This window comes from Oratosquilla oratoria, chromosome 37, assembly GCF_046742065.1.
Source record: "Oratosquilla oratoria isolate Oo_2021 chromosome 37, ASM4674206v1, whole genome shotgun sequence".
NCBI lineage: Eukaryota > Metazoa > Arthropoda > Malacostraca > Stomatopoda > Squillidae > Oratosquilla > Oratosquilla oratoria.
The window spans coordinates 19,073,817-19,092,035 of NC_134813.1; the positions used below are offsets into that span (position 1 = coordinate 19,073,817).

The 18,219-nt window shown below is 37.9% G+C and overlaps 1 protein-coding gene across 1 annotated transcript in view; it reads left to right on the top strand.

Moving 5' to 3' along the window:
* Positions 1 to 18,219, top strand: part of LOC143019555 (uncharacterized) — a 67,820-nt gene that overhangs the window by 16,613 nt on the left and 32,988 nt on the right. Inside the window, exons 3-5 of the mRNA XM_076175289.1 lie at positions 8,321 to 8,438; positions 15,455 to 17,038; positions 17,264 to 17,535. Of these exons, the coding sequence (XP_076031404.1) occupies positions 8,321 to 8,438; positions 15,455 to 17,038; positions 17,264 to 17,535 (1,974 nt within the window). The remainder of the gene's footprint in view (positions 1 to 8,320; positions 8,439 to 15,454; positions 17,039 to 17,263; positions 17,536 to 18,219) is intronic.

The following is an 18,219-nucleotide window of genomic DNA, read 5'->3' on the forward strand; positions in this document are numbered from 1 at the left end:
ACCTTATGGTACTGGTTGGAAAACTCCTAGACCCTGTTATGCCTTGATTTTATTTTTAATTTTTTTTTTAAATTTTATTTATTTCTTTTTAGGAATGTCCCCTTTGGGGCTACAGGTAGCAGGATTCCTAGTCCTATCCCCATCCCGTTTTTTGTCGCCTCATACGACTCAAGTGGAAAGACTTGGAAATGAATATTGATAGAAATGGTACAGGATACTAACAAGGGGTTGGGGGACAGCATAATGGAGAGACAGTTGCAGTATAATAAAAACGTCATCATTTCTCTATGTACAGAGACTTCCTCTATCAGAGACAAAATGATGTGTGGCTCTGGTCCGTAGGGGTGCCCCATATAGACCCTAAAGTATCAACTTCATGCTACTTTGCCACAGTAACATGCAACCAATACCCCAGGTCTTAGGTAAATTTCTTCCGCTTTTTTTTTTCTTAATTTGGATAGCAACCCTGCTAGATACATAAGTTTACAGAAGGAATGAAATACGTGGGACATAAACTTGCTATCCAAATTGAGAAAAAAGTGAAAGAATATGAATATGTATGTAAGGGGGAAAAGCCTTTGATATATGTATGTATATATATAAATATGTACTGTATATTATATATATAAATATATACTGTTATTATATATATATATATATATATATATATATATATATATATATATATATATATATAAGGAAGGTTGAATGTAGTAGCACATTTGTAAAATAAGACTTATTGACCCACTGTCAGAGAATGAGATAAGATGGACAGAAATTCTGTATATTTCGACCACTATCTGTGGACCTCTTCAGCAGAATGATACATAGTGTCGAGTACGAGAGTATATATAGCTAAGAAGGGGTACATTCGAAGGAAAATTATAGAATCCTCTCCTATTAAAAATATACATAATTTCAATACCTCCAAAGGTCAGTGGTCCCCACACTGCATAACTTGGATGGCTGCTAAGAAGTCCATCTCTAAAGCAGCCGGGCTTGACCTCACTATCGGTCAACCTCCGCCCCGACCTCATCAAGAACACATAACCTGAGTCCCCCCTTTTCCCTGTCCCCAAATGTACCCTTCTTAGCTATATATACTCTCATACTTGACACTATGTATCATTCTGCTGAAGAGGTCCACAGATAGTGGTTGAAATATACAGAATATCTGTCCATCTTATCTCATTCTCCGACAGTGGGTCAATAAGTCCTTGAGGCCCTCCACATTAAATACAGCCAGCCTACATTGAACACCCAACAGGAAGCCCCCACCATCCTTCCCAGCCTCAAACCATTCAGAATCCACCAAACCAGACAACCCAGCTACGAGACAAATCAGCCCTCTCATGAGCAGTCACTCCGGCTGCGACGGACACCCAGGCCACAGTAACGGTCATCTAAGTGTCCTTTCCCAGTGGTCACAGTTCCCCTTCCCACGTTCCCTTCCCCGATATTCAATGTGTCCTTTCCCAGTTTTAGACCAGAGTAACGGTCAACCTCTTTGTAATCTTTCCTAGTGTTTACTTTCTGTATTTATAATCATCCATTTCTCTGTTATTGTTACAATTGAAAATGCTAACTGTGATTAGCGAAACGTCTTGTATCCTGTTCTACCCATTAGATGGCTTCTATCGGCAACTTGGTTTTTTCTTTACCTCTCCATGCTAGAGAGATCTTCAGAAGACTTGAAACTCTTCATCGGAAACTCATCAGAGCTCAATTTGCTGTTGCATATAATTCAATATGCCTTAAAGAAAATATTTTGCCACGTTCTCCAATATATATATATATATATATATATATATATATATATATAAATATATATATATATATATATATATATATATATATATACATATACATATATGCATACAGTAAAACCTCGGTTTTCGAACATGATTCATTAAAAAAATCTGTACTTAAACCGAATTATTCGAAAACCAAATAATATTTTTCCATTACAAATAATGTAAAAGAGATTAATTAGTTCCCAAGCACCAGATGAATGCTTATTTACCTAATTACACTTTTATATACCATATAATAAATAAAACATAAAAGTGTAAATCAAACAAAAAATATAACAGGAGTAAATTTTATGACAAAGCAACACTGTACAGTTATTATGTAATGTATATACTGTACCCTTCTGGCTGCAATGTGATGGCATAGGTGTATGGAGATGAGGGAGGAAAGGGGCAAATTATTGCTTGGAAGGGGAATCCCCTTCCATAAAAACTTCTGGTGATTCTTGTTCAGGTGTTTCTTCTTTTGTCTTTGGCTCAGGTAAATCTTTCTCTTGGGTTTCTTTCCTTTTTTTCTTTCACTAAAAACCTTTCCAATTTTTGTTATTTTAGCATGTGCTATATTTTTTTTTCTGAAATGTGACATGACATTGTCATAGAAAAGATGTACTACTCTGTGTGCTACCACGGTGTATGGGTGGTATTTTTCTACAAACTTTTGAACAACACCCCATTTAGCACAAATTTCTTTGATTAAAATACTTGGCATATCTTCAATTCTTTCCTCCTCCTCAGAGGACTGTTCCTCAGCCAATTTCTTTTGCTGTTCATTTTGAAGGTGTACAAGCTCTTCAGTGGTAAGCTCAGTATTGTGGTCTTCCTCCAGCTCTTCAATATCTTCACTGTCGGCCTCCAAACCCATACTTTTTCCCATAGAAACAATATCTTCAACAATAGCATTGTCCTCGACAGCAGCAGCAGATCCAGCAGTTTCAAACCCCTCAGTCTCTCTCTGGTACACAGCCTGGCCAAAGGTTCCGCCATGCTGAATTCATGGTTCTAGATTTCACTTGGTTCCATGCATTATCAATAAGATTAACACAATTCAGGATATCAAAATGGTCTTTCCAAAATTATTTCAAAGTTAACTGAGTGTTGTTAGTAACTTGGAAACATGAAGCACGGCTTTAGCGTAATGTTTCTTAAAGTTAGCTATGACCTGTTGATCCATAGGTTGGAGTAGAGGTGTTGTGTTAAGTGGCAGAAATTTGACCTTAATAATATCAGACTCAGCAACCAAGTCATCTTCCAAACCTGGAGGGTGAGCAGAAGCATTATCCAACACGAGAAGGCATTATATATATATATATATATATATATATATATATATATATATATATATATATATGTATATACCGTATTTTTCGGACCATAAGACGCACCCATAATTTGCTCTTCCCCGTCCTTACATAAGGCGCACCTGACCATAAGGCGCTGCTGGTCTCGTCATCGGGTAATCATGCTTATGTGAGTACATACAGAACTGATCATTTTCGTTGTCGAATGAGAAAAATCGTTTGGGATTTAGCAAAATTACAAAAATAAATGATATATTTTTTCATTTTGGTCAGTGCAATCAGACCACCTCCATGGATGGTCTGCCCTACCAATACCCCTAAAAAAACAACATAAACACGTTATGGGAATTGTAGGGAATAAAACCAGCATTAGCAGTTTTATTCCCGGAATTCTCTATTCACGTAAAAACACAAGATTACAAATGAAGGTAAATTTTTAGTTTCGACCATGGGCGCAATATAGCAATAAAAAATTTATTAATTTTGTAAATTGTAATGTATCAACGTAATATGCAATTTTGTGAGCGGAAATAAAAAACGAAAAAAGTTACTAAAACAGATTTTGTAATTAACGAAGTCTTGTCGGACGAATGGTACGCCATGTTTGTTATGATAGATGCCGACGTCTAACCTAACCTGTGTTTAATAAATCGTTACCTGCAAATTAAATGTCATCCAGCTCGTCCTCGTTGTCGTCGTCGTGAGACACGTTGGCGGGCTTTTCAACCACTCAGCTTGCGGGGTATACAGTTCCTATGCTACCGAATTCGTTCATTAGCATATTTGCTTGTAGCAAGGTAATATTTTTTCATTTCCGCCCACAAAATTGCATATTACGTTGATACATTTGAATTTACAAAATTAATAATTAATTTTCTATTGCTATATTGCGCCCACGGTCGAAACTTAAAAAATACCCAAATGACTACAGTCGGAGTGGAGCGAGACTAGACCAATGTAGAATGGCTGTCTTTGTTGTAGACGCTATCATGTCATAGCCATGATAGCGTTAATGAATGCGGTGGCATGGACTCGAAAACTGTTGAAGTTTTTGCAATTTTCTTGTCAAGATACATGCATCTTGATTATAACTTGGTTGTAACTTTTGCTAGGCCTATGCACTGTCGCCATCGGCAGGCTAGCTACGAAACGTGTGAAAATAGTACGTCACTGTCCGAGGCATTTTTTTTTTGCAATGAAGCCACACATAAGGCGCACCTCACGATAAGGCGCACCACCCAATTTTGGCCGATTTTAAAGATTTTGCCCGCGCCTTATGGTCCGAAAAATACGGTATGTATATATATATATATATATATATATATATATATATGTATATATATATATGTGTGTGTGTATATATATATACATATATATGTATATATACATATATATATCATCATATACCAAGGCTTTTTCCCCCTTACAAGGGAGGTAGCCAAAAAGGGAAAGGCATAAAACAATTTCCACCCATTCCATCCCTGAATACACTCCACACCCCTCCACCCTCCCTCTTATCTGAGCACCTCCTGGATGATATATATAATATATGTATATGTATATATATATATACGATAATTCTTATGACAGTCGCATGCAGGATTCGAACCCACTGCTATCGGCCGTAAGATCACCTTCACAGAGCCTTAGCCCACTACACCAACAGACACTTAAAAGCCTTGAAACCTGGAATCGAACTGATTCCCGAGGATAGGAAAGATCACTAATCTGCGACCCCAATTCCTGTTTTACACGTTTTACACAAGGCCCAAGTGCACCTGTTGGCAAGGGGTAAGGATCGGAACAAATCCCTTTTACGCTTTTCGTCATTGTAACTATGAGAGAAATTCGCTAGTAATTTTTATGACAGTCACATGCAGGATTCGAACCCACTGCTATCGGCCGTAAGATCACCTCCACAGAGCCTTAGCCTAGTACACCAACAGACTGTCATAAAAATTATCGGATTGATGTCGCTGTTACCAGCGAATTTCTCTCATAGTTACAATGGCGAAAAGCGTGAAAGGGATTTGTTCCGATCCTTACCCCTTGCCAACTGGTGCACTTGGGACTTGCGTAAAACAGGAATTGGGGTCGCAGATTAGTGATCTTTCCTATCCTCGGGAATCAGTTCGATTCCAGGTTTCAAGGCTTTTAAGTGTCTGTTGGTGTAGTGGGCTAAGGCTCTGTGAAGGTGATCTTACGGCCGATAGCAGTGGGTTCGAACCCTGCATGCGACTGTCATAAAATTATTGGATTGATGTCGCTGTTATTAGCGAATTTCTCTCATTGTATACATACACACACACACACACACACATATATATATATATATATATATATATATAATATATATATATGTGTGTGTATTTACCTAGTTGTACCTAGTTGTATTTTACGGGAAGGGGAGCTATGCTCGTGGTGTCCCGTCTTCATATCTCATTTTATCGAAACTATTTTTAAATTCATGTATTGTTTTTGCACACATTACTTTCTCATCTAACTTGTTCCAACTGTCTATTATTCTGTGAGGAAAGCTGTTTTTTCACATCTCTTCTATAGCTGTCTTTCTTGATTTTCTCTCCTTGCCCTCTTGTATTTCTATCATCCCATTTTATCAGATTCTCTCTATCAATAATTTCTATGCCTTTCATGATTCTGTAAATAGCTATCAAATCTCCTCTCTCTCTTCTTTGCTCTAGTGTCTGTAGTTCAAGTTTTGCTAGTCTCTCTTCATATGATAGTTTTGAGAGTGTTGGTGCCAATTTTGTAATTGCTCTTTGTATTCTTTCAATTTTTTTTTATACATTTTTTTGTACTTGGTGACCACATCGTTGCAGCATATTCCAATCTTGGTCTTATCAGAGTGATTAGAATTTTCTTCACCATTTCTTCATCCAGGTATGCGAATGCCACTTTGATTGTTCTTATTAAATTATAGGTTTCTCCAAAAATCTTGTTTATATGTTTCTCAGGTGACATATTATTCATAACAATGATTCCCAGGTCCTTCTCATTTTCTACTTTTTTTATTCCTTCTTCTCCCAATTTATATGATCCTGTTATTCTGTTTTTGCTTTTTCCAAATCCCATTATACTACACTTTTTAGTGTTGAACTCCATCTCCCACTTCCTACTCCACTCTCATACTTTATTTAGATCACTCTGTAGTGACTCACAATCTTCTTCCGTGTTCACTTTTTTAATAGTTTTGCATCATCTGCAAAGAAGCTCGTATAACTTTTAATTTCTTCATCCATATCATTAATGTATATAGCAAACATTATTTGGGCCAGAACTGTTCCTTGTGGAACACCGCTTATTACATCATCCCATCTTGAGTGCTTGTCTCATCACTACTCTCATTTTTCTTTCTTGCAAAAAGTCTTCCATCCATTTAAGCAGTTTGTGTGTGTGTGTGTGTGTGTGTTGACTATATTATGACAAATAAGACTGAAGGCAGAGGAAGCAGACGAGGAGTAATGGGAGAATTTAATGCTTTAACGTTTCGACCCACAGGGTCTTGATCACAAAGCATAACAGGGTCTTTTATACAGAGACGGGTCATCTCATGGGACGCCTCGGAGAGCTTGTTATTCTATTTGTGTATTTTTTTATTATTAATAAGCTTGTGGCTTTTACTAGACATGTAAAGCCTTCTTTATGGTTAATGTTGTTATTAGTGTTAATGTATGCTGCTTCATTTCTCTTTCTCAGTTTCTTGGATGATCCTTTATTTAATATGGTTGTGTTGGTCCAGTCTGGGAGGTGGCCATGCTTATCTACATGCATTACTATGGAATTAGATGATCTATGGGCTTTTACGTCATGTTTATGTTCATTTATTCGTTTATCAAGTCCACGACCAGATTCTCCAAAATATGAAGAGGGACAGCTTTTACATGGGAATTTATAAACAATGCTGTTTTCATTAGTGGGATTATTGTAAGTACGTGTGACCAAATATCCTACGTTGTTACCTGATATCCTGGCTATTTTAATGCCCGCTTTAAGGAGGAAAGTGACTAGGTGTGAATTTATATAAGAGTTTGGTACTGTAATGTATCGGGTTTCATCATTACATTTATTATAATTTTTATTTCTATCTTTATTTTTGTTAATTATTTCTTTAGATTTCTTTTTCAATCTATATAAGAGACCTTTTGGATATTTGAGTTTGTTTAAAGTCTCTGTGATATGTTGTAATTCAAGATCTAGAAATTCTTTACTGCATATACGAGATGCTCTAAGGAAGAAACCTATTATAATACCTGTTTTAGTTCTGTCATTATGTCCTGAATAGGAATGTATGTAGTCTTCTTTATTGGTGGGTTTCCGGTATACTGAAAATTTCACATTTCTATCTATTCTATGGATAATTGTGTCTAAGAAAGGTAATTTTCTGTTATTTTCATTTTCTGCAGTACATTGCATATTTTCATTTACACTATTTAATCTCCTGAGTTTGTTATTAATATCTGTATCATTAGGCACAATTACAATTATGTCATCAACATATCTAAACCATTTGCTATTCCTACCCATTATTGTCATGTATTCTTCTGTTTCGAGTATTTCCATGTATAAATTTGCTAACACTGCAGAAGGGGACTACCCATGGCGAGGCTAGAATGCTGTCTGTATTCATTATTATTAAAAGTGAAAGCGCCAAATCCTACACAAAGAGAAAGAGGTAACATCACTGCTGACTGATTTCTTATTACTCGAGTATCAATAAATGACGGTCTAAAAGCTGTCGAACGAGTAGTAAATAATTTGAAAAGTGAAAATTTACCCGTCCCCAAAAAAGATTACCTGGAATTAATTTCTTTTTGTGTAGTATTTAGCGCTTTCACTTTTGATGATATTGAATACAGACAGCATTCTGGCCTCGACATGGGGACTACCCATGGCGAAAATTAGAAATGACTGGAATAACATTCTTCTCGTCCTTCAAATGAGAAGAGATCTTAATTTAGAAAATTGAGAGACAAGTTACTTATTCTTCATATATGTTGAATTGCTATTTCAGGAATCATAACATACATCACAGGTATAAAGGTAGTGGTGGTTATTTTCAAAACGATGACTACCTTTTTGTGTGTCATGTATTGTGTAAGTGTTTCTTCCTAATTCCCTTCGGTCTCACAGCTATACTCATGAGTATATGCATATCAATTTGTTTACTTATCCCACCCCGTCCTCCGGCAGAACCGGACGGCGCAATTTCTTACTATCTGCTACAGAATCCGACTGTACTTCAATGCCGAGCTGGACTCGTTCTTTTCATACGCCACAACCGATGATATGGCCAATGCTATCCTAATAGGTAAGTAGCACCTTAGACACTTCAACTGGCCCGCTCGCTCTCTGTGCAGCACTATATTTCATTAATGAAAACTGCCCCAATCCATTTGTAACCCTGCTAATGTTTGGGTTAGATACCGCACGTATTTTTGAGTTCATGTATAAAAATGCAAAACGTTCTTTATGCCTCAGAAGGAGGAACCCACACTTTGCGAAATGCATATCCGGTGTGTCCACATTCTTCTCAACCCTTCCATTGGTGGCACACTGTATATTAGGTTTAGTAATGACAAATACCACACAATTCTGTCATGATGTTTAGAAGCGGCATCCAGGACTTAACTGGTCCTCATTCAGGCAGGGATCCAACTACCTATCAGATGCATAACAGATTGATTGGATACGTATTAGTTGTAATTTTATATTAGATGGCTCAGGAACGTATTGATTTAGCTGTGCCCTTCAGAAATAAGGAACGATAGGAGTCAATAACAATTCACAGTGGATGAGATTTAGGACTTATGAACCAATTATCTAACAACAGCTAATACTATTAATAATGATAACAATAATACATATAAAACAATATAAAAAATGGAAAATAATAAATTAGTGAACAAATAGATAAATGAATGAATAAATAAATGAATAGATAAAATAAATGAATAAACAAACAAATAAGTAAATAGATTAATCAATATATATGTAAATAAATAAATAAACACATAAAAGTGGTCATGTTGTAGAGACAACCATGTGAGCGGGATCATGAAGGAAATGTATCACAGGCACATACAGCCGGAGTTGACGTTCACGAATTATGCTGAAGGTAACTGGCCTAGAATGGGTCTCACAGTACAGTCTAATACAAAATCATAACAGCTATATCCCATTATTCTCTGTTTTTAACGAGGATGATCTTCTCTGCACAACTACATGCCAATCAGTTTGACGTCGGTTAGAGGTAAAGTAAATAGCAAATAGAATCAAAGCTCACATTGAGAGCCATAATTTGATTCGTGAAAACAAGAATAATTCAGAAAACGCCATTTTAGAGAAATTAGAATGGGAAAAGAACTTAGGATTATTAATGAGTCCTGATCTTAAATCCTGTAAACAGTGCACTAATACCAAAAATGGAGCGAAGAGGGCATTAGGATTTATTGTTAAGACTGTTTCGAACAAAAGTGCAGATGTAGCTATTAAACCCTATCTGGCGATAATTAGACCCATACTTGAATATGCAGTACATTTTGATCTTTGTCCTATAGAATGGATATTAATTCACTAGAATCAGTACAGAGAAGAATGATCAAGATGATACATGGGCTCAGGAATTTACCTTACGAAGACAGTCTTAGGTAACTTAACTTACACTTTCTGGAAAGAAGTAGAATGCGGTGGGTGATTTAATGGAAGTATTAAAATGGATCAAGAACAAGGGTGTTATAAGATAATGTCATTATATTAAGACAGCAGGTCAGGACTCGTAGTAATGGATTTAAAGTGGACACATTTAGATTTAAGAAGGAAACAGACAAGAACTGGTTTACCAATAAAGTGGTTAACAAATGGAATAGACTAAGTAACAATGTAGTGAGCGCTGAAAACATGAGTTGTTTTAAGAGAAGGTTAGATACCATTATGGATGGGGATGATATGTGGTAATGGACATGGAACTACTTAGCGTAGGCCTCATAATCTCCTTCTGTCACTTTTATTCTTATGTTCTTATATTCTCCGGAGGCACTTAGTACCAAGGGCATTGAGACGCCTCTTCAAATCAACATTTGATGTCTATGTTTCTTAGTCCTTTTGCATAAATTTCGACAAGACCATATACTCTGGTTGAGTGAATCCATAACACCATGGACAATCCAAATCCTTCGAAGTATATTCTAGTATCACACGTCGCTGTTATGCATTACACCATCAAGGTATGTGAGGCTCTCTACGACTTCAATGTCCTCGCCACATGCATGGACAAACTGATTTGTTTCATCTAGTAAATTCTAAATGCCTCGACCTTGGTATTGGTCCAGGAGACCTGGAGACCAAATGGTCTCGCTTTCCTGTGAAGTGACTGGAGGGCTGCAACCAGAACCTCCAACGACTCCGCAAGAGGGACAGCGCCATGAGCAAAGACAAGGTCAGAGACCTTAGTGTAGTCAATAGATGCTCCAGAACAACATTGTCCAAAAACTCTGTCCAATACCAGGTCCATGCAGATGTTGAAAAGTATTGGGATGAGGACACTCCCTTGCCTGATTCCTGAATTAACAGGAAAGAGACTAGACACACCTCCTTATTTTACAACACTCTGTTCCGGAGTATAAACCAAACATCAAGTCAATAATTTTGCCAAGAATCCCATGGATCTGCAGAAGATCCCAGAGCTCTCCACGATGCACCGAGCCAAACGCTTTCTTGAGATCAACATAAGGTCAGAGAAACCCGTTGAAACCACGTCGGTGCTACACAAGGACATGAAGCGCTAGGATTTCATCAGTTGTTGACTTACCTGGCACGGACACAGACTATTCAGGCCTCTGAAACTTTAGTAGATAAGTATGAACCCATTTCAACAATAGATGGGCAATCATCTTATATGGTACACTAAACAGTACCGCAGTAGTTGTAGTCCTGTCGATCCTCTTTCCCCTTCCAGATAGGGATAATCAGACCCTTTTTGTAGTCAGAGGGAATGTTACCACACGCAACCCACATATTATGGCCTCACTTCGGACTTTCATCATCTCTACTCTGATGTTGCAGATGACAACTGCCTTTCTACCCTTGAACTTACAGTTTTATTGTCCTTTGTCAGAGAGGGCGGAGATTCCTTTATCGGGGTCAGTGCTAGCTCCTATAATGTTTGCTATATATGTGAATGACATGGATGAAAGTATTGAATGTTATATGAACTTCTTTGCGGATGACGCAAATTTATAAAAGAAAATAAGATCCGAAAAAGACTGTGAGTCCTTACAGAGTGATCTAAACAAAGTCTCAGAGTGGAGCAAGAAATGGGAAATAGAATTCAAGATCAAGAATAAAATATCAGGAGTAAAGAAAGTTAATTATGAAAAGGACCTAGGAGTAATTATAATCAAAGACATGTCTCCAAGTAAACATATAAGTAAAATAGTTGGAGAAATATATAATTTGTTGAAATCAATAAAGATGGCTTATAAATACCTGGATAAGGAAATTATAAAAATAATATACCGGTATATTACAAATACTGATAAGGCCAAAACTGGAATATGCAGCAATGATATGGTCACCCAGTACAAAAAAGAATATAAGAAAATTAGAAAGAATACAAAGAACAACGACAAAGATGGCCCCAACACTTTCAAAATTGACATATGAACAAAGATTGGCTGTAACTGAAATTGCCGACCCTGAAACAAAGAAGAGAATGAGGGGACCTACTAGCCATCTCCAAGATTATGAAAAGCTCCCCTTCCTGTAAAATACAACTAGGTAAATACAGTACACTACACCATAATCCTAAGGTAGATAACACTGGATTTGCGGATCATACTTATGACGTCTTTTACCATCTGCAGGCATCAATATGTGGTCACTTTTACTTATTGGTGCCTGGTATTCTATCTTTTCCATTATTTCAGGTTCTGATGTGATTATTAGGTTTAGTCTCGATGGTTCTTCTTCATTTCTATACCTAGTGTTCTCTTGGATCCATTGTGTCATTGTGTGGTCAATAATCATCTCAAGTAGAACATTTCCCCATGAGTCTTCTCCACCCTTTACGGTCATCTCTTCCCAGCAGATTTCTTTGCAATTAAAGTCGCCAATCATAACTAGTCTTCTTCCATCTCCCATTATCTTGTTTAGTGTTATTCTTGTGTCTTCTAACATACTTTTATATTGACTCTCTTCCCACGAGGCTGTTTTTGGGGGCACGTTGTTTATTACAAACTTTCTGCTCTTCTTATAACATACTTTTATGTTCACTCTCTTCCCACGAGGCTGTTTTTGGGGGCACGTTGTTTATTACAAACTTTCTGCTCTTCTTATAACATACTTTTATGTTCACTCTCTTCCCACGAGGCTGTTTTTGGGGGCACGTTGTTTATTACAAACTTTCTGCTCTTCTTATCTCTGTCTTCTACTTCTATCATAATCATCTCTACTCTGTTCTTTCCATATGTGACACTCTTCACATTTATATCCTTCTTAGCCAGGAACATAACTCCACCCCCTTGTTTTATCTCTCTGTTTCTAATCCAATAATTATATGCATTGTGTCCTATGCTGTTGGGTGGTAGTGGGCCTTTTAATTTTGTCTCAACAATTCCCATTATGTCCGGATCTTTTTCCTTCAGATACTTGTTCAGTTCATTTAGTCCTGTTATTAATCCATCTATATTTGTGTAGGATACTCTTAACTTTCTGTTATTTCCATTGTATTCTCTGTTTCTTTTTTGTTTCTCTCTGTTATGGTCCATTTCTTCAATTTCATATTCACTACTCTCCAGTAGCATTCTTGTTTTTCTGTCTCCATTCTGGTCTCGTTTTTTTCTTTAGCTTCTTTCCTTTTCATTTTTTCTTCCTCTCTTTCCTCTTTATTCATTTCTCTTTTTATCCATACCTTTTTATATTGTTCACTTGCTGCTAGCTTCCCTGTTTTTGCTAAGATATTCTCTGCTGTTGTTTGTGATCTGAATTTAATCTTAATTGGTCTGGTCTTATCTGTACTATACTTTCCGAGCCTAAACTTCTCTTCAATTTGTTTCATGATTTCAGGTTCATCTTCCTGAACTAATTCTAGTAATCTGCTTACTTTTTCATTTTCCTCCTTGATTCTTGTGGTTCTATTTGGGTTATGTTTCTCTTCCATTCCTAATATAATTCAACCCTTTCCGCAATTTTTGACATTTTACCGAACCTAATCTCCCAATGTTCGGTCATTTGTTCAAGTTTTTCCTCCAGTTTTGCCAGTCGGGGGAGGTTGGTATCCGCCCCCGCCCTCATTAAATCCATGGAAATTATTATATTCACCTTCTATTGGGCTGCTCTTATCTATGTTTCTAATCTTTACATTTTTGTTAGTCCCTTCATCGTCACTAAATTGCTCTGGCCCGTGCTTGTTTACATGGCATCTGCCTGCCTGGACCAAGTCCTCTCCTTCCTCATTTTCTTCCATTTCCCTCAGTAATCCCTCCCCTTCTCCCTTTTCCACTACACCACGAGCAATCCCCTTCCCTGTAAATACAATAGGTACTTCCTTTGCATTGAGATCCATGAATATTTCACTTTTTCTTCAGGACGTCAATCGTCGCCGTCCGTCCAACGTAAGTGCGCGCGTGTGTGTGTGTGTATGTGTCACGGGAGAGAATGTTTCCATTTCTTCACATTATGGGGAGATAGCTGCGGACTGTTTAGTGTTGGCCTGGGCGGTAGCTATCTGATTCAGGGCAAGCCTGACCCAAAGATTCAAGTCAGGTAGTCCAGCCAATTTGCCTCTCTAAGCCAAGAAGGGCCACCCGTCCTAGCTTGAATAGAGGACCACAAGGGTGTGTTACTTCTCTCAGAGCAACACCTAAGTGCAATCACAGTACTGGGACATCATTCAGTCTCCACATCTGTCGCCAAGCTCTGCAGGGATGCCTCACACAATAAACACGTGTTAGTGACCCATAATGTAGTTGAATGGTTAATGGCTCAAAGAGTTCATCTTCCCTCTTGATGGTTTTCTTATTCCTCCATCTGGGTGTCCAAGACACCCTCTTCACTGGAGGATGACAAGTGGGGAGGCCGGTTTAGTCGTCAACAATATGACCATGTGGCAAGTAGTACTGGGTTTCATGATGCCAGTAGAAGGACAACTGCCTAAATCACAGGACTGCTGCATTATTAATGTCATTCCGTGTTGGAATCGCCGTATAGGCATTGACTGGATGTTATAGACATTCACGATTTTAGGGACCTTTGTGACGTGCTTGCGAACCAAGTCACACAGCATTGTACTTTTATGTCTGGAGATTGGTATCCAGTATTAAAAAAAAAAAAAAAAAAAAAAAAAAAAATGCTACCCTTCTGAAATTTCTCCTGTACCACCTCTATTACTCTACTTCTTCAGTGTAATATTGTGCCCTAAAACAGAAGCGCGGGTTATTGCACCAAAACCCTCAACGATGGAATTCTATGACTACAAGTATAATGGAAGCAGTATTGTATTCTCTCTGGGGTTGATGTTATGGCAAAGTCTGCATGTTATGCGTTGGTTTAGAGAAAATTATTAATTTTCATTCTTATAGTGAACACGGTGTATGTATAACTGGGAGTCATGCACAGAAAAGTAATGTATGACCATTCTTTAAATCTAATCATCACTCTCTCGCGACTCACTTTTTTTGTGTCTTCCAGTATTAGATCTGTATATTCTGCCGGATACCTCTGTTTATTGTATATAAAATAGTATAATATATTTACTATCACCCTGATGCAGGGACACTAGGACTGCACATAGCTTTTATCCTTTCGGCCTACGAAATCATTTGACCAATCCTTTCACTACTAGTGTCACGTTTACCAACTATTTAGATATGACAAAAGATAATGTTAATGTTCAAAACCACCATTCTTATACTGTATTTGATTGACTCAACAACCTTCATTTCTCTGAAGAAGCTGTTGATTTGTTCTTGCACATTTATATATAGTCACTTTTCTCAAATGTTTATTCATGGTTTTCCAAAAACTTATCTATGATCTTTTGCCTTACCCTTGAAATTTGACAATTTCTCCTTATGATACAAAAACCTGCTTGATACAGTATCTATTGAAATAACGCTTTTATCTGTATAATTTTTTTTCTCATAGCTAATGTAAATCTAAATTACTATTCTTATTTAAATTATTGACCAATAATACAATCATGCCATTGGTGAAACGTAAATCTCAAAGACAAGGCACTCAGTAAGGCAATATGAAAGCAGGAATTAGGGAACCAGAATTCATTCAAAACTTCTCATCCGTGTGTTCCTATAAACTTTTTCCCACCAGCTGAAAGAAAGGACGAATTATACCTAAACTTCAATGATGCTGAGCAAACCATCGTGTCGGGTATCAAGACATTCACTAGGATCGACGTCTGGCTTCAGGCATGCCATGTATTTGAAAACGGCATTTACAAGGCCTACTACGATGGAAAGAAGGTTGTGGAAGGTAAACTGCAGAAAAAGGACCCTCCAATGGCACTTAATGGTTCTATTGTCATTGGACAGGAACAAGACTATATGAATGGGGGATTTGATCGCACGCAGTCCTTTTCAGGAGATATTGCACAGATCAACATATGGGATAGAGCACTAAGCGAAGAAGAAATCACAATAATAGCTGACTGTAGGACAAACATTATAGGAAACATTTTCTCTAGTGATGTACAAGTTTTCACGTTCCATGGTAATATTACAAGGAGCTTGATGTCACTTGATGAAATATGTGCCCCACCACATGAATTTGTTGTATTCCCTGAACTCCGGCCTTTTGAAGCTGCAATTGATATTTGTGTTAAAATCAGTTCAACCATGTTCTTGCCTCAGAACGAGAGGGAGAATCTAGAGTTGTTAAGAGTAGCAGCAAAATATGTCAGCAATCCTGTGTCAAATACAGAAACTATATGGCTTGGGGGCATAGATAGAGAGAGCAGGAATGTATACCGAAGCATAGAGACGAACGAAATAATAACTTATATCCCATGGGCAGACGGAGAGCCAAACAGTCCAACACAGAACTGCCTCGCATTATGGAGGCCAAAAGGATACTGGGGAGATATCTGGTGTGATGGTTGGAAGCTCGGAGTTCCCTGTGACACAACTTCCAATAAGATTCCAAGTATGAATATTCGTGGGCTTTGCGAAGCATCAGCGCAGCGAACTAAGTTCCTTTTTGCTGGTTATATTAATGGTAGACCCTACTTGCGAGGTTTCCATCGGCGGCTAATCTATTGGTCAGATGAGGGTTCATGGACCCTTCATGACGGGATGACTAACATGTCACTGGCGGCACAGACAAAGGCCGATGACGAGTACCCTATAGGTCACTCACAGTGGACCATCGTGAACCCTTTCTGTGATTATCCAAAAAACAGTAAAATCCAACTCAGCATTTCTGTGTGCCGAGATTCAGAATTCACATGCGGCGATGGTTTCTGTATCCCTAAGACCGATCGTTGCAATTTACGCAGCGACTGCAGAGATGAAAGTGATGAGAAGGATTGTGAGATTATTTTGATCCCATATGGATACCTGACTCATCGTCCGCCTCCCACGAGAAACCGGACACAAGCACTCCAGCTCAGAATACACGCAGAACTTTTAAGATTCGGTACAATTAAAGATACGGAATTTGCCGTCTCCATGGAATTTCAGACTCGGGTTTCATGGTATGATGAGCGCCTGTCCTTCAGTAACTTAGCAGCAACTCGCACGGAGAATGAGCTACCTCCCTTACTAGTCGATGAACTCTGGAAACCAAAGCTTGATTTCATGGACGTCAATGATGGTAAATTAAAGCTAATCAAGCAGTCCATGTATGTCAACCGTACTGGAAAAGCCTTGCCACTCGATATAAATTCTATTAAAACAGGTACGTGTTGAGTGTCATTTGTGTGAATTGTTTGCTAGATTATGTAGTATGTACTTATTATATTTGATCGCATTGTATTCTGTCTCACATGCTAATGATCCAGGAATGATGAATTTTTTTGAGGCGCTTTTTCAGTTTCATGTATATTCGAATAAGCAAAACCTGCCTATAATATACAATTTTGCTTTATTCATAGATTCAGTTTGTGTTGGTTATGTCTTCCAGACCCAAGTTATGATGGCGGTGCTGGAGAACTACAACTCGAGCAACATTACTCTGGCAGTTTCAGTTGCTTCTTCCACTTGTTTACCTACCCATTTGACGAACAGCAGTGCACAGTTTTGATACAACTGGCATCCTCGAGTGGCGGTTTAGTACAGTTTGACACAGAAACGGCCACGATTGCTTATCTGGGAGAGAAGCTCCTCGCCTCGTACCAGGTTGAGCAAGTCGGCCTTTCTGGATCCTTTACCGACACGAATGAACCCGCTATCAAGGTAAGAACTGATTTACCTTAGTCACATCTTTTTAAACCTCTGGATGACTTTTACATCCGACTGATCAATTCTATGATAAAACAAAACTAACAAAATTTACAGTAAATATATATCCTTGAATTTTTTAATTTTGTGGGACATCGACGGAGTAGATACAGTTACACAGAAATTACAAACATTGCTCTGTTCAATCATGTATCTATAATTCTATGCAATAAAGGATACTACAAATACTTTACAAAATCTAGAAATAATCCAATTAAAAGATTAGGACAACATTACTGTTAGTCGGTTTGCCACTGATTTATTTAGATAACAAAAGCTAATCAATAGGAACACACACACCCGAAAACCATAGCAACACCTTCACTTCAAAGGTGAATAGAGATCCGATCCATACCTGTTGTCACAACCAGAGTCAAACATACCCCATGAGCATATCTGTAATCTCATCTATTCCGGACCGTCTCATTACAAGCAGAGTCGAGATGCGACTTTCGTTTGATGATTAGGGAGGCCTCTTTTCTTACTTTTGCATCACCAGGAATTTCCTCCATTGCAAGAGGGTATTGAAGAGAGCAAGAGAGAAAAGTGTGTGCGTGAGGGAGAGAGAGACAATAGCGCTTTGTATCAACCTGAGGTCAGCCCGTTGACCTCGCCCCACTAAACTTAAAGAACATCACA